We start from the raw sequence: 24,444 nt of genomic DNA on the forward strand, positions 1-24,444 counted from the left end.
AGGCTGGGAGGAATTTATTTAAACATTATTTCATATGTTATTATTCTTTCCATTTGTAAGAGAAATTGCGTACACAGATTTATTGCAGCATCCTTCCCGTAGGATATCTCCAGGCTCCCTTGAAGGGGATGAGTGAACAGCTGCATCATGTTAAGGACAGTAAGGCTGTCTGCAGACAGAGCAGCAAAGAGGAGGGCAAAAAAACAGTTGTGACAGGCATATTATTGCAGATTTGTTAGATGAGATGGAATGGGGCAGAAAGGAGGAGGTGGGTAAGACACTGTAGCTGACACAGGCTCCAGTAAACAGTTAAGCCGTTAAGAGACTGGAAAAGAGCGACTCACTGGAGTTCAGCAGAGAGCTCTGGGCAGGAGAGAACATGTAGGTGGGTAAAATAGAGGGAAGGGAGGTACCAGTTGGCAAACCCCTGGAGCAAAGCACTGGTAAATGAGTGTTAGTTAGCATGATGTGCCAAATTATTTACACCAGAGGAGCCTGGTCTTTCTGGAACTGCAATCTGCTGGATTTGTTATGCCACCCCACCAGGCCCTTACTGGCCATCCCAGCCCTCCTCCATCATATGTGCACATCTCCTGTGACAAGTTACTGGGTATCCACACACACCTCAAAACCTGATGTACATCTACCACTGACATCACGTATTGCACACAGTACCCTCAGCTAATATGCCTTCAGACATAAAGTCATGAAGGAGCTGGCTATGAGGTAGCTGAGTTACATTCATGGCCATTTTCTGGCCATGCTTTAACCACTCTGAATTTTTACAACACCTGTAGATTTGGTAGGCAAGGAAAGGGAGCTAATCCTGAAGATTCACTTTTACACAAATGATCTTACTACATAATCAGAATGGGCCAAAGTATCTGTATTCTGAATGGAGCTTTTGTGCTTGAAGCAGAAGACCAGGACTGCAAATTATAGCTCCTCTTCCTTGTACTGCCCTGACCCACCATAATCTATCATCTCAAATATGAGAAGCAGCTCAAATCATGTATTGCTTATTTCACTAGCAGAAGGTTGTGAGCCAAAACAAATTAGGCAAATTACTGAGATTCTCTGATAGAAGGAGGGAAAAATACAGTAATTGAAGTAGTGATTAAAATGAAAATCACCTGGTCTAAGAAAGCCTAAATACAGTAGGTGGCATCACAGAAGTGATGAACTGGTGGGCAGTTCAAAGGTGTTGTTATGTGGTATGTATTACTCTTACTGCAGTTTTCCCTGCAGTAAGTAGAAGGCTGGTGTAAAAGAGAGAAATCTCCACAAAGGTGATTTGCACCCCTTGCACACATTAAAAAGACCAACTCCAGCTGAGCTGACAAGGCAGCCCGTTCACGTGCTGGCACTTTTGACAAAATCAACACAGAAAAGAGGCAATAATGCTAATTTTTTTTGGCTTCTCAGAGCCCTGTATCCTCAAATGTGGGTTCTGTCAGCTCTTCTAGCTCATCTCAGGGGAATGTTTCCCCAGTTCTGGATTACACAGGTGATGTCGTTTCTATAATTCCTTTTAATGTCTCCATAGGTAAATGACTTTCTGTGTAGCACTCAAGGGAAGCAAGTAGAACCCAGTATAATTAATGTAAACTGTCTCCAGAACAGACCACAGCATCCACAGATAATATTGTTTGATGCATTTTTTTTTCTGTTTGATTTATTAATGATGAGCCTTAAACTGTACCTGACAGTTAATTGAATTTGTTCTGACTATTCAGTGATGTGGGCTCCCCCTTTGTCTTCTCTGCACTGCACACTCAGCTCTTAACCGGGAAAGGTTACTGTCTGCTTATTGAGTGTTGGGGCTAAAATGCAATGTCAGCAGATCAGGGCTCTATATTAAGTAGAAAAAACACATGCTTGTCAAAGAGAAAGAATTTGTGCTAGTATAAGAAGTTTACTTCAATTCTTGCTTTTTGACTGCTGTTGTTAAGCACAGAAGATGCTGTCAGCACCCTGAAAACTTTCTGTCACTTTTCTGAGATCTTAAAGGCTCCTTCAGAGACTGAGAGCTCAGAAAAATCTGCAAACCTTGGCATGCCACAGCCAGAAAGCATGATAGGCGAGAATGTCATCAGTACTGTGTGGGTCCTGGCAACAGCTGGGTCCTTGTTAGGTGAGGATGCCCTGGTGGTCTTGGAAGCAGACCTCAGCTGAGCACGAACAGAGGAACATTCATGGAGCCCTTCTCCTCTACACTAACTTAGGGGTGGTCTTTCTTGGCTCCAAGTACACTAAGCTGGGCACAGCAGAGCCCCAGTGTGCCAAGTACAGTACAGTAAGGCAGCTAAAAGACCACCTGTGTGGCCAAGTGCTTACTATGTCAGTCAGTGAGATGTACCAAATGAAACGGTGGAGAAGAGGTAGGATAGAGGCAGCAGCAACAAAATAAGCATTTTTTTGCCCAAATAGCAACTGTCAGACTTCACAGTTTCAGTTTAGAGGTCCGGGGAGAAGCAATTTCCAGAAGTAGGAGGCGGCAGAGAAGAAACCATGGAGGTTTCTTCCATGGTTCTTCGTGGAGGGAGAGGTGATTGAAGCAGGCTATGGAGCAATGCAGGCCTGTGCTGGCCACATGCAAAAGAGGCTCTTGCTTATGTCAGCAGACTGGCAGAAGCAACTTTGCTTCAGCTATTCTCAGGAGTTGAGGTTGGGTTCAAATATACAACCACCTCTTACACCAGCACCGCTGCTTTATGGAGAAGTTTGAGCAGCAGGAATGAAGCAGCAGTGCAGATGGTGGGGCTAGCTGTGCAAAGAGGCTTCTGGATCTTGCAAATCCTGGCTGGGACTAAGAAGGAGCTGTGCCCATTCCCTGATAGTCACTTCACCCTTGGCAGTGACAAGGCAGGTGGCCTCTTCAGGAGTGACTGCAGTCTGAACCAGTTGCAGTCCTTCTGCTCTGCTGCGTGCAGCAAGCCTTCTGGCACCTCTCCTCCTTTTCTTTCAAACCTCAAGCTTTTGGCACAGCTCTCTTCTTGTTCCAGTTGGCAGTCATTCTCTCTAAAGCAGGTCTCACTGAAGGAAAATAAAGCCATTTTTATACATGCTACATATTTACCAAGATAAGATTTTATTTAAAAAGTTGTAAAGTCACAGCGGTAATTGGACAGTCTGATTCCATTTCTCCAGTTGTTAAACAGAGCTATCGTTCAAAGAGCTTTAATTACTGCCTGAATCATGGCTGAATAGCTTGTGCTGAGGGTAGGCATTTATTGCATCGTTCATGGAAATGAGACATCACAGTCTGGTACAGTGCAAATTAGCTGTATTTCTCTTTATGAAACTTCTTCCAGAAGGAAAATCTTGTACTGTTCATCAGATTTTAAAACACAGTCCTAAAAGAAGGCATTGAAAGTCTTGTCATAACCTATTGCCCTATAAGCCAGTGAAGTAAACAGATAACTTCAGATAGTTGAGTTACGAGGACATACATTCCCACTCAGCTATCTGGGACTACCAGCCGCGTGTATATTCTGGGCCTGCCCCAGCTACAAAATCAAAGGTATTAGCTTCATGTGGTGGGATCCAAGAAGAGATTTTCCTTAAACACAGCTTGAGCTCAGGCTTTCTTTTCCACATTTGGTATGAGCAAAGAGAGTGCATGCAGTAAGTTACTGCATTTCAGACAACAATCTTTAGTCTACTAAAGATACCTTTAAATCCCTGGTTTATGGGCTCACTACTACCAGTTGCGTTATATGAGGTCATGCACCAGGCTCATGCTGGGACTTCAGTTTTGTTTTATTGGGACCATGTCCTCATATGCCAAAATCTTATGCAAAGTATATACTGGAGGAGTATTGTTCTGGTACCAAGGTATTATGCTTATGCCACAAGCCTAGTCTCTAAGAAGGTGCCTGTACTTTCCCAGTTAGAAGAATGTGCCTTATTTCCAACTTGACTGTAACTTCAGCTTCCAGCTACTAACTCTGCCTTTGTTTACTAGATTAAATAGTTTTCCAGGTTCGACTCTCTTCCCCACTGTTAGCAGCATCTTAACCATTTCTTTAGGAAGAAAAAAAGATGGAACTTCTTTATAATGAGATAACGTTCTATAAACCCTATTTGTAAGTTAACATATAGAAAAAGCGTGCCCAAGCGTGTTCCTTTCTCCAAGTCTGGATAAGAGGGGAAAGGAGGGATGAGAACTGCATTTTTGGCAGAAAGATCCATTTAAAGAAGAAGGGACCTAGCAGCTTTAGAGCCCAGCCCTTGCCTCTTCAAGCTGCTCAAAGAGTCATCTCCAGCTTGTCCTGTAACCACTGCAAGTCATTCCTCCCTGCCTCCACCCTCCAACAGTAGACTCCTGCTCTCCCCACACTCCTTTTTGCAAACCGCTCCTTTCCCAGGCTGCTCCTGATTTCCACATCAGTGAAATCATTCATCCTTACCTTTTAAGACACTGCACAGCTCAGCCATTTCCTCTCTCTTACTCCTGCTTTCCTCTTTGTGCCCCTTTTGACTGTGAACTCTGCCCAAATCTTTTTCTATCATCTCTGTCCTCTGCTCATGTTCTTGACTGTGTGCCTTTTTTTGCTGTTGCTGCTTACCCTGAGAAGAGCCTGAACAGATTCGGAATAAGCCTCTCTGGTCAGGGAGGTGTTTCAACTCTCTGTCTTGTAAAGTATCACTGTTTATAGCACAATAAAATAAATCCTCTGCAGGCTCCTAAGGCACTCCTGCTGTAAACCTGAAACCATCATGTTGTGTTTGCTTTAACTTTGAAATTTTCCGCCTTCTGCTCTAAATGGAAAACAATCCCTGCTTTTTCCGAACAACCTATGTACCCTCTTGCCTCTAACTTTGTTTTTGCTCACCGGTATGCAGCTGGTACAGTCAAGTCAGCAGGTGTTGATGTCTTTTGGAGGAATGATGCAGTTCTCCCCTCTAGCTCTGTAATCTGAAGTTTGAGAGCTAAAAAGTGCTTTGTGCCATGAATAAACTGTGAGCTGGATAGGAAAAGAGAGTTTAATCACACCAGGTGTTTCAGAGCTGCAGGCTGCTGGCAGCTGCTTTGCTACAAGGGAGCTCACATGTAACACCAGCCACTCTCTATGTTAGAAAACAGCCCTTTTCTGTCTCCCTTCACTACTGGGTCCAAAAATAAGAGCACATTTTCAAAATAGAAAGATTTGCTTTGATTTATTTTAAATATTGGTTGTAGGACTAGTAATTTGTGAGAAGAGATGAATAGTAAAAGTAAGACAATTGTACTTTGTAAAAGTTGATCTGAGGAACAGTGTTTGACGTATTGAATGACACTGAGCTAAAAATATATCTTGAACAAGGCTAGCATATTTAATATTTAAAGTGATGCTGTCAGGCTTGGGTAGTCTTAGTCCAGAACAGAGGCTGTTTTTTAAAATTAAGATTCAGGTTTTGCTTATAACTTTTCGTGAAAGCAGATATATCAGGGTTAAAGTGTCGCCCCTAGAGCCTAGCATTAATTTTTTTAGTAAGTTCACTAAAAGAGTATGGTTTTGGTGATTCCAAAACGATTCACAAGCTCAGGTCTAATTAACCTGGCTTTTCTGGCTAGAAAAATTGGGAGGCTCAGGTCACAAAACAGTTGTGCCTTCTTTAGCTGGTAATAGAGACTTTCAGCCAGAACATGGAAGATTCAAGTTCAACTCTTTTCTCTGCCTGAATGCTTTAACTGCTAGGCTGAAATGTGGCTTTACTTAGCCTCTGATCTGTGGGAAGGGAATGAAGCAATTGCAAAATATGAAAACAAAACCTTGACATACATGTTTCTGTACAGGTAGTCATTCTGTTTTATTGCCTACCAGCTCACTCCTGCTTGTGTGCAGAGAAGGTATGATACAAGACACTCCTTGCATTTGTTTTTCCAGAAGGTTCTGCTATCTTTCATTGAAAGGGGGTGATCAGTAATATAAGGAGGTGATCTCAGCTCCTTTTTTGACCATGTTCTTCTATGTATCAGCAGTTAAATATTCATGGGAACCAGGAGTTTCTACCTCCCTAGAAAGCAGCATCACAGCCACGTGAGAAAGTCTACAGTTGCTTTGAATCTCATTGACTACATGAATTGGAGCAGCTCCAAGAGGTCTCCAGAGCAGACCTTACTGTGCAAGGTCAGAGAAAGAAGGGGAAAAGGGCAGGAATAAAGGTGGACAAGACTGTACCAGCTGCCTGCATTTACCTCATCATGACCATCAAATAGGAGAGGACCAGTATAACTTGGAGAGTTGTACAAGGAGCTGGCTGAGTTGGCAATGACTTGCCTGCAGCATCTAGAACATACTTTATTCCCAGCGTGTTTCTTTTCTCACCTTAATCACCTAAAGGAAAAGTTTTGTCACCATGAGGACAGTCAAGCACTGGAACATGTTTCCCAGAAAGGCTGTGCTGTCTCATCCTTAGAGATTTTCAAAATCTGACTGGATAAAACTGAGCAACCCAAACTGATCCCATAGTTGACTCTGCTTGGAGCATGACTTTGGGCTAGAGGCCTCTTGAGGTCCCTTCCAACCTGAATTATTTTATGATCCTATTCCTGCTTAGGCCTCCCGTAACTTTGTCAGATGCCATATGCTTTCTAATCACTACTTGAAAAACCCTGACTAAGTCCTATCTAGTTATTTTCCTAGTGTCCCAATACAAAACTGATAGGATTTGCAGATTTTGACTTGGGTAACTTGCCTGCATGGGCACAGAGCAGTCCCCTTCCCTAAGCACCAGGTCCAGTGATAAGCAAGAAAAACCAATTGCTACTTCATTTTCACTCTGTTATAAATGTTTGTCTTTTCTAATTGTAATTATTGCTCTCTGGTCTTTCTCTTCAATTCATCAAACATCCTTGATTGTACAGTGATTGAATTCAAGAACATATTAAAACTGATTTTCTCCTTTGCTTTTACCTTATCCTGACTCCAGTGCCCAGACAGAGAAATTTGTTCTTTTATATGTATATTCCCTGAGTTGCATTTTATCCATGGTTCTTAATGCTGAGTGATCTTTTAATACAAACAGGCAGCTAATTTCTTGTACCCACTATGTCCTAGCCAAAAAAGGGCCTTCACAAAGTGTAGCGAAGGAATACTAAAAAGCAGCAACAAATTCAACATGGTTTGCAAGTGTTCATGTGAGTTGTAGAATTTGACCTCTTCTGGCTTTTTGGGGCAGTCCTTGAAGACTTCTGGGGCTTGCTACATAAAGATCCCTCTACCTGTCCAGCAGTGTTGAACACTACAGTCATCCAAGTCTGGTACCCTTGGTCCTCAGAGATTTCCAGAGGCAGAGAGTGACCCATGGGAACCATCTGCCAAGACATTTACTTTCACTTTGTTCCTTTGACCCAACAATGTTTTGAGACATTTTTAGTTACCAAAATCTTCTCTGAGACAGCAAGTTAGGGAGATCATTTTAGCTGGTCAGTCCTGGTTGGTGGCTTCACTTGGAGACCATCAGATATACCTGGTACACGTGAACTCTCTCAGGATAATGCCTTACCAAGTCCCCAGCACCTTACACTGTCATCAGTGGACATCCGTTGTCTTTCCTAAGCATCCGTGCTTTTGTGGTCTGTGCAGCTGGCCAGATTATGGAGCAAGCAGTGAATTGTAAGTATGATTTTCTGTGAGGTCAACCAAAATAAGCAGAGTGCATTTAACATTTGAAGTGAGAAAACCATACAGGCACTGTTCCAAGCGCTGAAGGCCTTTGGCATACACCAAGTTTGATAGGTTTTAGCCCCAAATTGTACTTCTCTGTGTTACTGCAATTTCTGTTCTCAAAGAGCAAAGTTTCATTATTAGCATCTGAGCAATAAATCTAAAGCTGTCACCCTGCCACAGAAGAGAGTCAGCCCAGAGCAGCAGGCCACATGCTGCTGCGAAGCACCATCACCAGCACAGACAGAACAGAGGCACTTTGTTGGGGCTCACGTTTATTCCAGTCCACTGGCTTTAAGCATCAAATTGATTCAATTTACAGAAGAAAAGACTTTCTGTCCCCAGTTTCCGATACTGTGCTCTCCAGAAGGATGTGAAAGAGCAAAGCCTGTCTGTGCCTTTCCCACCGGATGTTGTCGCAGAGATGACGCCCTCAGGACTGCTCTGACAGCGCTGTCAGCGTGGCCAGGAGAGGAGGTGCAGCTCGCTCACCAGCATAGATTACTGGCCCCTGCAGAGCTGGTAGAAGGAAACCTTCTTACTGCCGTTGGTCTGAACTAACATGACTTAAGGTGCCTGGGGAATGGATGCAGAGGATAGAAAAACGCCAGCTAGAGTTGTTTTTCTTGTTCTCCTCATTTTTATTCTCTCTGTGTGCTACAAGTCAGGGAGCATCTCCTCGCTCAGCTGGCTTTGCCGCGTTATGTATTGGATGTTTGGGAAATCATGATTCTTCCTCTCCCCTTCCCAAAATGCACGCTGCCCCAGCAGGTCCTAGTGCTCCAAAATTTTTGCTCCAGTGTCATCCCTGGAAAGGACAAGGCTGTCAATCCCTGGCCTGCCTCCACATCTCTGATGGTGCTGAATTGGAGAGAAGCTAAGACTGTTTTTTCCCCAAAGCCTGGCATTGCCCTTCCATTCACCTCGCAAGTGCAGCTGTTAGCAGCCACAAAGGCCTGTTGAAAGCAGGGAGTATTATTTTCTGCAACTTTTCCCTCTGCTCACAGCCTTTCCCAGTCCTCTTTGAGCACTGCATGAGCCAGAATCACTGGGGTGGAGAGACTGTCAGGAAATCTGGATGTTAAGGCTATTTCTATTTGGATCTTGGCAAAAGCCAGGCACTCTCCAGCATTTTGTGTGTGAGAAAGAGATTCTAGGCTTTAAGAGTTACTGAACAACGTGTGTGTGATGTGTGTGTGGCTGCTTCATCCTCCCTGCACTTCCTTGGACTTCTTCCCCCAGGGGAACTGGTACCTCATTCCCCCGCACCATCTCCTGCAGATGCTCCAGCCTGTGCGTTCAGAGAGAATTTCTGATGTTGCTTCACACTGAAGTCTCTCCAAGATAGATAATCCCGTTACCCTTACTTTCCATCCCCAGGGTAATTTGAGAAGCAGTATCACTTAAGGTCGCTGATACTTGTATAGAAAGAAATAATGAGACAGAAAGATGATAATTGATATTATTAGCCTAGCATGCCGTTAGCTGGTAATGGAAATCTCTGTTCTTGATTCAAAACAAATTATGAGCAAGCAAATTAGTATTTCTTTAAAAAAAATAGTTTACCCAAAAAAGACAGGCTTGTATCTCAGCAAAGGCTCTCTCAGATACCACCATGCCTGAAGATGACAGTCCCCAGCTCCTCATTTCTTCTGCTCTAAATTACAGTCTGCAGAGTTTTGTTCCTTGCACATTCTGCTGCCCAGTCCACCGGCAAATGTGTGATACCCAGCCAGCTTCTCCCCGCTGCCGAGTCCTCCTCCCTCCCCTTCCCTTCCCTTCCCCTCTGCCTGTCCATCCAGCAGCACCACCTGGCTGAAGGGCAGGCAGGTCATTTGCTATAAAGTCCTTTAAAAGGGGTTGGAATTAGCACTGACTCTGGCGAAACTGAGTGTTTTTTATCAGGAAAGAAAAGCTGGCCTTCCTCATTCCACTTTTTCATCATTAAATTCTACCTGCTTTCTCTGTGCTTAAGTAGCTGTATGTAAAAGTTAAAACCTGTTGTAAATCTTAATTATTGAAACATAGTTCAAACTGAAGCTGGAATCAACAAGAACTGTACATCACTGAAACAGCTATGATTTTAGCTGCCTGTACTGCTTACGCACAGCCTGTTTTCTGTCTTAATTTCCTCAGGCAAGGAACTATGTCTTATACACACACTCATTAGTTCCTTACTGCTACTGCAATAAAACCTTGCTTGCTGAGGTACTCAGGCTGTTTCTCTCTTTTCTTCTACTCTTACAACTCTTATTTTCCTCTCATTTCACCTCCAACTCCAGTCAGGCAGCCAAACATGTAGCTATACCATAATAAACCTTATGTTTATTTGCAGTTGGCAATTTTAGCTCATGAATTGTGCCAAGTGAGACTGAATACCTGTGCATCGTGACCCAGTGCAGACCTGACCACAGCATTTAAGGGACACAGAAATTACAGTAATCCCAGCATTGCTTTTGTTTGCCACCTCCTTTTTCTCTTAGAAATACTGTAGAAAATTCTTAGCTAATGATCTTTTGATAAGCAAATCCAAGTTAGTATTTTTCCTCCCTTCAGTGAATATGGCTGGCTATCAGGGAGGGAGGTAAAAATGTCAGATTTCTGCCTCACTGGGTCATTTAGCAGAGCGGGTCAGGTAGCAGGGACTCTGCAGCTGCAGCGTTGTGAGCCGTCTCATTTAGTGCTATCGTGGAGAGAGCGCACAGCTGGGAGGCATCGTCAGACACCTCCCCTGCCTGCTGTTTGGAGGAGGTGGACTCGTTTGCCAATCAATGGGATCTCATCAGGCCTTTGGTGGAGGTGAGCTAGAGATATTCCTCCTAAAACAGAGAAAGAAGCTGAGTCTGTGCGATAAGATTAGAAACATGGTGAGTGAGACAAAGGGTCTGACATTCAGAGTCTAGTTTATATCTTCCTCCCCTTTCCTCAGACTCCCTTTTACAGTCCCCAAAGCAATGTTAAACCTTGCTCAGGTTAGCTGTGCCTTAGCACCCCTTCTCTGTCGGTCAGGTTGTCCACCGTGTGTGGCAGCAACCAGCGGTGGGAGGGAACTGCCATAACCGCAGCCCCGAGTGAGCACTCCAGCCGCAGCCAGCTTGTGTCAGCAAACCACTTCCAAGCCTCACTCCCTCATGCACTATCGTGATAAAAGAAAGATTTGAAGTGCATCAGCATCAAAATACTCCTAAAATCCTAAAGTCATTGACATCAGAATTATATTATAGGAGCTATCATCATCTTTACCTGTACAGTATTGTTGTCTTTGGCACTGGTCAGGTTCATGCTTGAGCCCCTTTGAACTCTCCCTACCACCAGCATTGCCGCATCTCTGACAAGGGCTTCGGCTCGACAGCACACATACCTGATTTCCAGCCATGAGGCTCTGTGTTTTGGGATGACATCCCTCATCCCCCAGCTCCACTTCCCCTCATGCAGCACTGAAAACAGCTGCAGCCAGCAAGCGTGGGCCCAGGAAGCTCCTTTCATCTTGTCTTTCAAGCCCCTTTCTCAGGGGTTTCACAGGGACATCAGCTTTCTCTGGACAGTCCTGTTTCCCTCCACCATCCAAGGCATGGCTGCATTTTGTCACCAGTCCCCTTGAGAGGTGGAAGGAAAAGTCAGCTCCCAAGCCCTCAGGCCTTCATCCCATCTCTGGGAAGAGGAGGACACTGAGGAGCATGGAATAGCGTCTTCCCTACCCATCCTCTCCCAAGCTGCAGAACAGGTGTGCTGCAATGGCCAAGGCAACTGACACATGAGGAGGCAAAACTACGGTGAGGGGCTGTTGCTCCAAAACCCTTTCCTTCCTCTTCTGGCCAGCAAGTCTTTCTAGGTAACAGAAAGTGTCATCAGGCTCCTGGGAGGTTATAGGCCCATCTACTCCCTAACACTGCCAGATAACAGCCCTGCCTGAGAAAGGATATAGAGAGTCCCTTGAGGATGGGAAAAGGTTTAATCATTTATGATAGTTTGAGACAAATTCCTGAGCCCAGTTCTGTTTTCTCCTCCAACACAGGGTCAGAGCTGGAAGGAGAAGACTGTAGAGCCCTGGCCCCCTTTGCCAGGGCACTGCACGCAGAGTAGGTCGCAGCACCCGGCTGGCTCTGTCCTTCAGAGCGTGCAGCAAAGGGTGGAAAGCCAGAGATGAAGCCAAGAGCTCATTCTGAGCCTCTGCCAAGAGAAAAAAGAAAGGAGTTCATGCTTCTCCCTTGAGGGGGGCCAGCTACCCAAATCCATATGAGAGCAACGCGGATGTCAAAATGACAAGCTAGACTCTTTGAAAACGTACTTGTGGGGTCTGCAGCTGCCCTAGATAAACTGTGGCTGCCTCCCTCCATGCTGTCTGGCAAGAGATCAAAAGAGAGGAATGGGAGTATTTTAGCTGCACCAAATATAAATACCAAGCTGTTATCCTGAGCAGTCCCCATGGGCCACCAAGCCCCGGTGATCTGGCAGCAGCCCCACATGCCACCCAAGCAGCTTTCACAGGTACTTCTGCAGCAAGAGAGAGAAGGAAGCATCGTGGCATGCGGCGAAGAAGGGCTTCCACAGAGATCCCACTCCCTGCTCCAAGAGCAAATGTACTAAATTAGGGGCCAGTATCCCTCTGAAATAGAATTCCTGCCCACCTAATTAACAGAAGCTTAATCAGCAGATTGGTTAATCATAAACTTATTAAATAACTAATTGAGCTCTAAGGCTATTTGTCAAATTTCCAGACAAAGGAAGTCTCGCTAACAGAGAGATCAGGTCAGTAATCCGGTTACGGGAGCAGGCCAGCTGTGCAGGAAGGCTCTCTAGCTGAGCTGCTGCTTTTCCAAGTACTAGCAACTCAGGCTGATCAACTGAACAGCAGGAAGAGGCACCCCGGGCAGTGCGTATCCTGTTTTCCCACAAAGATGCATAGTAGACAGGCAACATGTCCAATGAAACAATGCCTAAAAGCCTTCTTTTAGCTAGTAAAATATCTGTAGGGCTGCACGGCAAAGTTAATAACACTCTTTCTTTCCCTTTCTCAGGGAAGAAAGTAGTAAGTGCCATGCTACAGGGTGGGGATTTGTGAAAGCATGAGGAAATGAGGAGCATCCATTCAGTTTGTTAACTGACCTGGTTGGATTATACCCTCTGCCTTCATTTTTTTAGGTAGAAAATGTAGAATTGTTTTTGTAATGCATAGGGTTGTAGAAACCCTGTGCAGCAGATGATAAAACTGAATGAATCAAATATTTGATATTTTGCTATTAAATAGAGGCCAGAAATGCAGCAGCAGCTGTAAGCTGCAGCCCAGTGCTGGGAACAGGAAAAGTCCAAAGGTCCCTTCCAAGCCGGATGCTGGAGTCGGCACCCTGTGAGATCCCTTCCAAGCCTGCCTGCTGCCTGCAGCATTAGCACTTCTGTCCTTGTTTGTTTTGGCTACTATGGGGATGCAACAAGTCATTCCAAGCAGTGGTATCTGCCAGCCAGTGAAAGCTTCTGCAGCTACATTTTAAAAACGAATTAAATCTATAATTTTTATAGGCTATAAAATGCAAGTTCTCTGCCATAGGCCTATCATTTATTATGTATTTTAGAATCATGCAAGCATGTAAATTTGGTTAAGTGTGTATGCAGTTCAAGCCTACTTATGTCAGGCTCCATTCAAGTGTTTTTTATATAAATATGCTCTATGCGTTGATCTCCTCTGTAACTGGCGGCCGTGAATATTTCCTAAAATCTTTTGGCTAAGCAAGTTTTTACTGTCTGTGCATTACACTCTTAATGCACACCATGCTTACTACATGCACTGGTTACCTTAATGCTTCTTCGTAGAACGCCAGGACTCATCACATAACAAATCCGATCTGTACTAATATTAAATCTGTTTATCTGGTAGATTATTACTGTGCTGTTAGCATAGGAGACACTTCAAATGAAGAGAGCTGTTATTGATAGAGTTAAATTTCATTTAATGGACTACTTTCTTTTTTTTTCTTCTTTTTTATCTGATACACCATACAGCAGACTCAGGCCAAGCCAATGAGTTTGTCTTAAACCTGTGTTCAGTTGAGTAGAAATGGTGAGTGTTCACCTGCAGAAGTTCTTTCCAGATGAAATAACTTAATTTTCTTGGTCCCTTTAAAATATGTCAAGGGAGAGAGTAGCTCTAATTTATGTATTATATTTTGTAGAGTTCAGTTTATAAACCGAAACTTTTCAGGTAGTCTTGCCAGGTTGCAAACACTCCACCAGATATCCAGCTTTGCTATTCTGGCTGGTAGGAAGCTTATTCTTTCAAAAGTACTTTAAAATACCAAATAAAACCCTTTTGGAAGGTAAATGTTAAAGAAGAAAAAAATACATTTAAATAAAACTGATGCAATTTGTACCTTTCAGTTTTGACAGTGGTGGATGAGACGAAGCGGGGAATTGGGAGCCAAGAATCTCAGTTCTTTACTTCCCTGCTGCTATAGATACTTTAGGTAGCTTTAAGGTAAACCAGTTAACTGGTTTCTCCTGTCACTAAAACATAGCCTTTTGTTTCACAGAGATGGTTCATGCTTATACCATGCCACCAAGTAAAATGTTCTTTGTAAATAGGAATAGTAATAGTAAATTCTTTTGCTGAAATTTTCTTTGCTAGGTAGCTAATCACAATGGATGCCCTGCTCTCCTACACGTCAAAGCCCCGTCATAGATCTAAATAGAAAAATCGTTTCTTCCAATGATTATATGAAGGTCAGATGTATGAGTTTTGGGGCTGAAGCAGTGTGCCTAGGGCCCGGGGGCCTGCTGTCATCCAGGGCGTTAGCATGCTGCTGGAACATAAAGCCACTTCTGGAGGCAATTGTGGCATAAGCAGATTACAATTTTGGTCAGGTCTGGAGCAATCATTTTCCCATGCTCCTCTGTGCTAAGGAATAGCATGACACTGTAGTTCAGTGTCTGCTTTCTGAAGAGTGACATGAATAGTAAGATCAGCCTGGCCATAAAGAAACCTCTCTGGAACTTGTGCAGCCAGCATTTTAGAAGAGAGCGTTTCCAGCCCCTTGTCTTCCCAAGAATTAGGCCCACATTGCTGTGCACGTAATGCACTGACTTCTTGTTGCAGTGCTTCTATATGGAAGTTATATTAGAACTTAAGAGCTGTATTAGAATTTCTATATTAGAAGTTAAGAGCTGCAGCCTCATTTACTGCCAGAAGGATGCAAACATGGCCTTTGTATTCCCTGGATACCAGTTCTGTGTCTGGTCAGACCTTCAGGGTAGCTTAAAACCACTCAAAGCCCATCTGTGTTTGTGCCAGCTCTCATCTGTGCCAAGGGGACAGAATAGCAGCCAGTTCAGCAAAACATAAAGAAATGCAGCTAGTTGGGTGCTTAAAACACTGGTCCAAGAGGGACCTTTGAACACAGATTTATATGCCTGCTCTTGCTAATCAATTCTCACAATTAGACGTAGTTCACTAATTTCCCCAAGTGTGGCTGGGTCAGCAAAAATGAGGCACTTCAGCTAAAAATACTGTGGCTTGCAGAACTGACCCAAGTTGGTAGCTGGATGATTTAGTAATCTAACCCTTGGTTATCTGAAGACTCTTTCCTGAAGCTGGGTAAAACAATCATATTTCCAAAAGACTGTTCTGAATAATCAACACTGGTGCTCAGTGCGTATCCTCTTTAGACTGAATTCCCTGTGTTCAGGGCAGGGAGCTGGCCACAGACAGATCCTTTTCATTCCTGCTACTCCTGTTTAGTAAAAATCACTTTCTTTTGCCTTCTGATGCTGGGAGGCAGAGCCATCGGCTGTGCTAATACTACCCATGTGGTCCCAAATCCTCTCTCCAAGTCTCTGCAGGGAGCACAGCCCTCACCGGGATCAGCGCAGCCACACCACACAGGGTTCTTTCACTTTCCCTTCTATACAGCCTTCCTCAGTGTGCATGCAAAGCTCCTATTGATGGGCAGATTCGGGGGAAATGTACCCTGGAACCTCTCCAAGAAGTGACACAGTCCTAGCTGACAAATACTCTCTGTCAGAGGTGAAAGTTAGTGAGAGTTTCAGTGTTGACTAGATGCATGCTAATGTCCTGGAGCTAAATGATGCAGTGAGCTGAAACTGGGACTTGGGTTTGAAGTGGAAGTTGTAGTCAGCATTTCGTTCTTTCTCCCACCTTTTGCTTATGACTCTGCTGATCATTCAGCAGGATGTGAACAGACAGATTAATTTTATTTACTGTGTAATTTAAATTCTCAGCTTGCTTGAGAAGGTAGAAATCATCAGGGAATTGCTGCAGTCTTCAAACTCTGAAATGGTCTCAGCTGGCAGTGGGGAACACAGGGACAAATACCTCCAAAAATCTCATTTCATAGATCCTGAAGTTGGAAAAATACAGTTCTGTCACACAGGATTCATTTCTCTTTGTGTTCCCACCGCATGAAATCCCACGGACCAACACCACAGTGTCCCCGTAGCAGGAAGCTTTGTCTCCTCCTTGTCAGGCAGGCTCAAAAGCAACTGAGTGAGCGAGGTTCAGCTTGTGGCTCTCAGCAGACAGACAGGAGCAGCCAGTGCCTGCATGCTTCCAGCCCACAGTGCAAAGGAAGCACATCAGCCTAATCTGACACTGAACGGCTTTTGTTGTCAGGCTGCTGCAGACAAGGAGGATGCACGGGGCTGTGCTCTGTGGCTCAGCTGAGAGTCAATGGCATCCTACACCACAGTGCTGCCTCCACTCACAACTGTCTGACCATAGCTAGAGCCGGTATCTAGGGACAAATGGTAAGCATAGATATGGGGAGGCTGGCCTCAGCATAGCTCTTCAACATAGCACAGGCTAATGTTTAGCATGCTTCTGAGTTTTCTGCTTAGTATTTGCAAAATGAGCAGCTCTGCAGGAGACTGAAGCATATGGCCATCCTTGCCATTTCTGCTTTTGGGCAGAACATAGACAAAACCAACGCCACACGTAGAAACATGCACAAAAGAAACTGTTCAGCATTTCATTTTGAAAAGACAGGAAAATGTTATTGAAACTGGTTATGATTTCTTTAAAGACTGAAACCAAGAGAATTCATTGTAAGGATTTGCTCAAGTCCAATTTTTTACACAGACACATTCATATAAGTGCATTCTGCATCATATTCTCCATTACTTATCATCCCTCATCGTAAAGGAGCTAGAGACATCCAGGCAACTCAACAGGTAACCATTTTAAATTGCATTGGTTAATACAGTATTGCTTGAACTCATTCTTTGGGGCTTGGTTAGGTGACTATCTAACACTCAGCGATAGGCTGACTTCCCCCGTGGCAATTAGAGGGTGAATTCAACCTCTGCCCTTAGACGAGTTCTTCTGAGTTTTCTTGTGGGAGGGTTCTCTCCATTTGTCACCAGGCAGTTATTGCCTGTCCTCTGACACATCCTAAATTAGCCAGGTGAAAGCACCCAAGGGCAGGAACCATTTGCCGAGTGCTTAGCATACTGGGGCACCATCTTACTTGAGACCTTTGCACACTGCTGTAGCGTGAGACCATGGTCAAACAGGATGCAGGGCTGGACAAATTATGTGCCTGATTGTGTCTGAGGCATCTATTTCCTTTGCTCCATTATATTTAGGAGTTATTCCTGTCTTATTGAAGGCTCCTTGGGCTTTCCTGGTTGTTTTACTGTTACCGGTAGGGCTTGCCTTGAAGAGCACTTGGAGCAGATGCTGAATGGGACAGGTGGGGTGAGGGAGAGAACAGGCTAGTGTGAGGCTAGCACAAAGGCAGCAGCTTATCCATCAAATGGATTCATCTTCTTGCTTTAAAGGTTTTAGCATTGTAAGGGGGCAAAGTGCCTCCAAGATGGAGTGACAAGTTGGGCAAGAAAGGAGAGGTGAGATGTAACAGGGTAGTTGGCAGGCCTTGCAAAAGGGCTGCCCCTCGTACTGTTCAGAGCAGTGTGGTGGTGCCAGAATGATCCTGGGGACATATATATACACACACACACACACACGCATGCACACACACATGCATGTGCACATACACACACATGCTGCTCCATGTGTTCTTCTTCTGACACAATGTCCAGGATTAGCCTAAGTGGAACTGGTGCAGACAGATTCCCCAGTGCATCAGGCTGAAAGCATTGTCTCTGTCTCCGTTCTCCGGAGCTAATGGTGCTTGGCTCCACTCAAGCGTGGAGCCAGGTAGATTACTCGAACATGGCTACCCTGCTAATGATCAGGCAGGAATTTCAGACTCCTAATTGAGCATACTTCTTAATGTCGGAGGCACATGCAAGCTGCTTCATACCCTCCCAAGTTCCTCTGCTGTATCGTGCTTCTTTGATGAAGTGTCTGGCTGTAAAATCAGTAAAAAGCTGGCAGGAACCTGGATTTGGTTAAAGCTGTCTCTCCCCCAGCTGTACCAGCCCTGCCAATACTGCTGATGCCTGCCTGTTGGCTCTGCCAGCCATCACGTCTGTACTCACAGCATGTTTGGTCACCCATAACTGCTTCATGGAAAGGGTATGACAAACCATATAGACGTGAATTTTTAGCTAAATGCTATCATAATAAAAAGTATTTCAGCTAAGTGAAATGGAAGCTGAACAACTCATTTCAAATACTTGCAAATGGAATGTAAAGAGCATTAGTGGAGCTCTGCTATTATACTGCCCTTTTACTGCCAATACTTAGTGGTTTCTCTGAAATAGCTGGAGAACAGCCTTGTTTCATTCTGGTTCCCATATCTGTAAGTCTCTGTCATTCACCCTGTATGTCTATTATATCAGCTTTTTACCGATCGTCAGAGAGCAAATTCACAAGACATGACATAACCAGCCTCTGAAAATCACTGACTTCCATTCCTTCATTTGTTCTTGTATGTCGCATTTTCTCTCAGTTTGGCAGGAGTGCCTGTTAACAACCCTTCCACCTTCTTCTGGTGCCTGAGAGTTGCCCAGAATTAGACAGTTTTGTAGAGTTGAAATCAATTTTCCAGCAAGCTGCATTGCCTTTTTGGAAGCTTGTTGCATGTACTGGAACATAGCGGGCAGCACAGACAGTCCTAGACATGGAGAGCCTTGTCATAACCAGTGCCAGAAATTCCCAGGTGCTGAAGACAAGCTACGCCTATACCATCTGCCCAATGTCTCAAGCTAAGCAGTGGCCTTGAGGCTGCAGGAAGCCTGGGGGAAACAGAGATCTCTTCCAAGCCCGGTGGGGAATACTTTCCTACTCTACCGGACGGTCTAGGACAACTCAGGAGGAAAGTCCTAACCAAGAAAATTGCCCAGACATTTAGTTCCCTGATTTCACACAAGGTTTAGCGGAACTGGCTCAGTGAAGGGTTGTGATGTTGGGGTTCATGCTCATTTGGGTGTACCATCAGCCACCATGAGGCAGACATAAAAGAAAGATGTTTACTTATCATGACTAGATTGTGGTCCCTTCTCTCACCTTCTTTTGACTGTTTGTTTATGTGTTTGATTGCAGCTTGTGTGAAACGACTTTAATTTGTGAATTGACAATTTTTTGTTAAAATGCTGGGCCCTGAAAGTAACATTTTCGGAAGTGCCTAAATCAGTCACATTTGTAAAAGGGATTCAGGTACTTAGAGTCTGGAGTCTTGGCCTTCAAACAAAAGTCTGAGGGCCAGAACCAAAAGACTTGGAAGCCCAGGAAAGAGTTCACTGTCTAGAAAAGGGGTCCACAAACTCCAACTGTGAAGCAGTAGGAAGCACCAAACAGAAAATGGGCCCCATTCTGATGCACCTTATTCTTCATGTGTATGAGGCTGGAATTTATAACCCAGACTTACTTCAGGAAACAGGCACCTAAACAGTCCCTTGGGTGCACGCAAATGGTGTCAGCAGTAGTAGTTCATAATACTGAGAAGACTTAGATAGCCTCAAAGCCTGGAGCAACCCATACCTGTCTCCATCACCTTCCCAGAACTTGTCCTAACACCCCAGGACTGGGTACACCTCCCATTCCCTCCTGCAACTCCTTGCTTTTGGGCTCAGCATTCATAGCATCCAAGAGGGAGCTGAACTGTTGTCTCAGGCTTAAGAAATTTGGCTGGGGACATGGGCACGGATGTGACAATGACATTTATATTGCTTTGGAAATGTTCACTCCAAACCACTAAATAAGTAAAAGAAGGGGTTAAATAGGTAACATCATATCATTCAGATCCACACTGTGCGACAGCACTCCGTAGGAACATGAAAGTAGTCACAGGAAGACCTACTGGAGAAAAGAGACACTTAGCTAATGTCCAGATTCATCAACCAAATGAGTAATCTGAATTGAAAAACAGTATTAGTGCTTGTACTGAGTAATCAATAGAAGGCAGAGAGTGCCAGTCCATTTAAAAGGCTCAGGGAGGCCTAACTGTCTTGACAGAAAATGAAACCCGTAACCTTGTTTTTGAGTCAGGTGCTTTTGTGAATTATACAGTCTCTTAAAGTATTGGCAGCTTGTCTCAAGGATGTGTATTAGTGGTCGGTGCTAGAGCTTTTGGTATAGATGGGTGGAAGTCTTTTTGTATGTAGGGTTGTAAACATTTGCTTCCATAAAACCCTGCTTTATCCCGCTAGGTCTGAATAGTGAAATTCATGTGGCCTGCAAAATACCAGGTCTTTATTCTGGAGACAAAGATAACCAATGCATTTGCAAGTTACAGTCATGAGAAATTACCTTGATTTAAGGTTTTGACTTCGATCCTGTATCAGTCTTTTTGTAGCTCATGCCAGAGAGAGTTATTAGCCTGATTCTTTTCCTACCGACTTCAATGAGCATTTATTCGCCCCTGCTGTCAGCGGAAGCAGGACTGGGCATGGCTCGTATGAGTATGTACTCTTCTCTGCAGGTTCCTCAGCCTCACTCATCACCATAGTATCTAAGCATCTCCGCTGGTTATTTGTCCCTCAAAAAGAGGCGGCTTTGGGCATGTGTCCCCCACACTTATCTTTGTGGAAAGGATGGAGTTTGCCCATCTTGCTCTTGCAAGCTTGCAGCTTTCCTAAGACAAGTTACAGGTGCTTTTCCCTCAACGGGAGATAAAAAATTCTTCAGGAGAAAAAAAAAATATATATATATATATGTGTGTGTGTGTGTGTGTGTATATATATATATATATATATAAACACTTTTCATACACCACAGGGGACACAGAATCAAAACAAATTCACTATTCAGGTTCCCCAGGTAGCAGTCTGGTAAATCCTTGTTATTCAGGCACAGCCCAAGAATAGTTTCCAACATTTTCTCACACTCTGGAGAACTCTATTTAACTGGGCTCTTTCCTTCCTCATTGGTCTCACACTGCTTTGCTCTGCAGGCCTCACCTGGCATTGCAGGATGAGACTGGGGCAATTAGCTTGGCTCTTGTGGTTAGCTGCTAACTCAACCCAACTAATTTCCCCAAAGAAATAAGGAAGGAAATTGAATGAGAAAATTGAATCAAAACAGACAGAAAAAAAAGGTGAAAATACAGGGAGGTCATCCTTCACATTCTACCCATCTCCCATTCAGCTGTCTTGCATTCAGGGCAAGATCTGTAAACCACAGGAGAAAAAACACCCTGTACATCATTCTGCCTCTACTGTGTAAGATTTTCCAGGCACAGGGCTTTTTAATGTTTACATGGTAACCCATCGTACATAGGCTCCCATCCCTGCTGGAGGCAGAGATGTGTTAGTACAACACAAAGATTGCAAATCCACAAAAGGCTTAGGCTTTGAGGCTCTCAGACCTGAATTCTAGTTGTGTTCCTGTGATGAGAAGTTATTACGAAGAAATAGTCTCTCCTCAATGAAAAGATAATTTAAATCCCCTCTTGCAGTGAACACCAAAAAACCCCTCCACATACTGTCAGTTTTAAGGTTACATCTCACTGGCAGCTAGAACATGCTCTGAAAATTAAACAAATTATACGCTGTTTAAAAACACAGCTGCAAAATGTTTCACTTCTTTTAAAAAAAAAAAAGAAATAAAGCCCCCAAGATTCAATGTGAGATAAAAAAGGAAGATACACTGGGGACATCACAGGCTGCCAGGAGGAGAAACAGGGAAGGCAACAACATCTTCTGCTATAGGGTATCAGGTCAGGGTATATTGGCCTGGAGCCTGGTGCCAGGCTAACGTTGCTGCAGGACTTCTGGACCCATCATGGCTCATGTCCAGCTAGACCAGAGAGCTCCAGGGTCTGTTTGCATCCACCCAAGTTCACATGTCCCTAGTCACCTTGGAGGGAATGGAGCACAGCCTGGCCAGCCTTTGTGGTGTCCTTGCCTGGGAGATGGAAAGCTCTGGTCCCTGGCTGTTAATTCTCCCATGCCTTTCAGCTCTGACAAATCCAGGTTTCTGCAACTGTATGGTGGCCAGCCAGGCTGTTGCCCTAATTCTGCTTTTCCCCTTTGTATTTCATATGCAGAGAAACAGAGAGAGTTGGCTCGGAAGGGCTCTCTGAAGAACGGCAACATGGGAAGCCCAGTTAATCAGCAGCCTAAGAAGAACAACGTCATGGCACGAACAAGGTAAAGGACTAGAAAAGCACTCCGCTACGCTCTACACTGCCATCCCTAGTGGCCTTACAGTGGGGCAAGGACAACGTTCATTGCCATTCACCAAACACACTGCGAGCACAGCCGTGGCCCTTCCCAGAGCTGGTGGGCCCAAATGCTCTGTGCTGTGCTGCATGTCATCCCCAGGGAAAGGCAGGGACAGCTGGGCTCAGGACCAGTAAAAGGACAAATAAAGGACCAGTGGCCATACAGCCTGCAGGGAGACAGAGGCAGCCCAGCCAGGACTTAGGCAGGAGTTCGATCTGGTTGCCTTGCACGTTTTGAGTAGTCTCACATCCCACATAATCCTACCAGCAGGAGAATATGCAGTGCTGCTTCATGTAACAGCAAACTGCTTTAGAGCTTAGTTCTGACCTGGCTGCTTTTATCCCAGTAGTTCTGTTCTGTTTTGAAAATGACCCCTTCCCCATACTGATTGACTTAACGAAGGCTTGCGAATAATACATCTCTGTGTGCTTTGCTATACATCTCCCCTGCACTTTGAACAGCGTGGTCATACTTTGCTGGAGCTGCTTTGGCACGTCTCTGTATGACAGTATCAGACTGTGCAACAAACCACTGGAAACAAAAAAGTTCTTGGCTGAAATTAGCCTGTTTCAGGTTTTTTCCAAGCAAACTTCAGTACAATAGCATATCACTTACCTGCATTCAAGAGGCAGGAACCCCCCTGAGTCCACAGGAGGGCACACTTTGCATGCTGTAGGAAAGGTGACAATTTTTAATAGAGGTCCTCACTTAAAATGACGGCAGAATCTGCGTGAAAGCTGGATGTTTATTGATGAATGAGAAAGTTGCATGGATTACCATACATTAAGTAGAACTGGAGCTGCAGGTCAGAGCCTCTCTGTATGCAGCACATCCAACAGATGAGGTTCCTTGTTCTAAGTAATTCCCAAAACCCACAATAGCAGTCATAAATCATGCCAAGACTTTGTCAAGTTTTATTTGTAAGTCCCTGCGATGTTGGTGGAATATGCCGCATTGCTCACTGCTGTGTGTTTGGAACTGGAGGCCATATAAAGAAGCCAGGCCCTTACTGGCAGTAAGAAGCTCAGCAAATGCAAGAAACACAGCTGGGTTTTCCATGCCCACTGCTCCTCATTGTCTTCCAAATATAAGCAGGACACAGGACAAAGACTTGGATTCTTTTGGCAGTAGGCTGCACACTAGCTTCCCAAGAGGAATGTTGGCAGATTTGCTGCTTGCGAGACTTAGAAACACTGAAATTAGCAGGCAGAGGTGGTAAGGGGGAAAAGGTGAGATGAATACAGGGCCTACCTGTAAAATTCATGACTTCTGTCAGGAGAGGCTGCTGTTTAAGAGCTGCAGATTGAAAGAAGAGTAATTTGGGTGGGGAGAGGCAAAGCAGTGACGCCCACAGACAAAAGCTTTAGAACAGCCAGTTCAATTTTATTGCGTTTGTGAATACCTGAACACTGTTGAAGGGACATGTGGACCCCGCCACAACTGAGTTAAGCCTGCTGTCAACAGACTTGTTTTTCTTAGTTACTTTTCGCAGAGCTTTTCAAAGCATCCCTTGGGATCCCAAAGCACAGGGTTGCAGGCGTTGCTTTAGTAGCAGATGTAGCCAAGCTCCGTTGTTCCCATGCGGCTGGGAGACGTCTGGCACAGTGCCTCGCTGGTCCATGTCTTCACCCCCCAGCTCCCTTGGCTTTCTGTGAGCCAAGCAGCACCATGGGCAGAGCCCAGCAGTACCACAGAATGGCTTGGTCTGACTTGCCATAGACACCCCAACCCCAGGAAGGCAGAAATGCCTACAAACTTATTCACATAGCTTGTTTTCACAATATAAAGGTTACAGTCCAATGGGAAATACTCCAGTGGGAGTACAACATGTCCAGGCTTGTAGCTGTTTTTTAAGTCTGAGCCGTTGGCTTCCTCTGGTCTCTGCAGGAGGAGAAAAAGCCAAAGCTATTTCCCTCTTTTTAACAGTCTGCCTTTCTCATCAAGTATCTTTTCTTTCCTTCAGGCAATCCACATTGGCTCTCGTTGCCCTCACTCCACCTCCTCCTCCTTCCCCTCTTTATTATCTGTCTGAACTCCTGACATCTGGCCTCTAGTACCAGGTTGCCTTCACCATTCTGTCTCCTCCTGGGCTGAGGGCAGAGCCAGCCTCGAGGGTGAAATGATCTGGATGCATAACATGCCCAGCCCTCCTGAGACCAAATTAAATGTGAACAAGGCCAGTGTGATGCTGGCACACTCACTACAAGCCCAG

At 44.6% G+C, this 24,444-nt stretch overlaps 1 protein-coding gene across 3 annotated transcripts in view; it reads left to right on the forward strand.

Moving 5' to 3' along the window:
- The window catches only part of LOC112987804 (protein FAM219A), a 102,366-nt gene that overhangs the window by 64,592 nt on the left and 13,330 nt on the right, over positions 1-24,444 (forward strand). For all 3 annotated transcript variants that reach the window (XM_064501897.1, XM_064501895.1, XM_064501896.1), the window contains exon 3: positions 22,055-22,157. In XM_064501897.1, the coding sequence (XP_064357967.1) occupies positions 22,055-22,157 (103 nt within the window). The remainder of the gene's footprint in view (positions 1-22,054; positions 22,158-24,444) is intronic.

This window comes from Dromaius novaehollandiae, chromosome Z, assembly GCF_036370855.1.
Source record: "Dromaius novaehollandiae isolate bDroNov1 chromosome Z, bDroNov1.hap1, whole genome shotgun sequence".
Lineage (NCBI taxonomy): Eukaryota > Metazoa > Chordata > Aves > Casuariiformes > Dromaiidae > Dromaius > Dromaius novaehollandiae.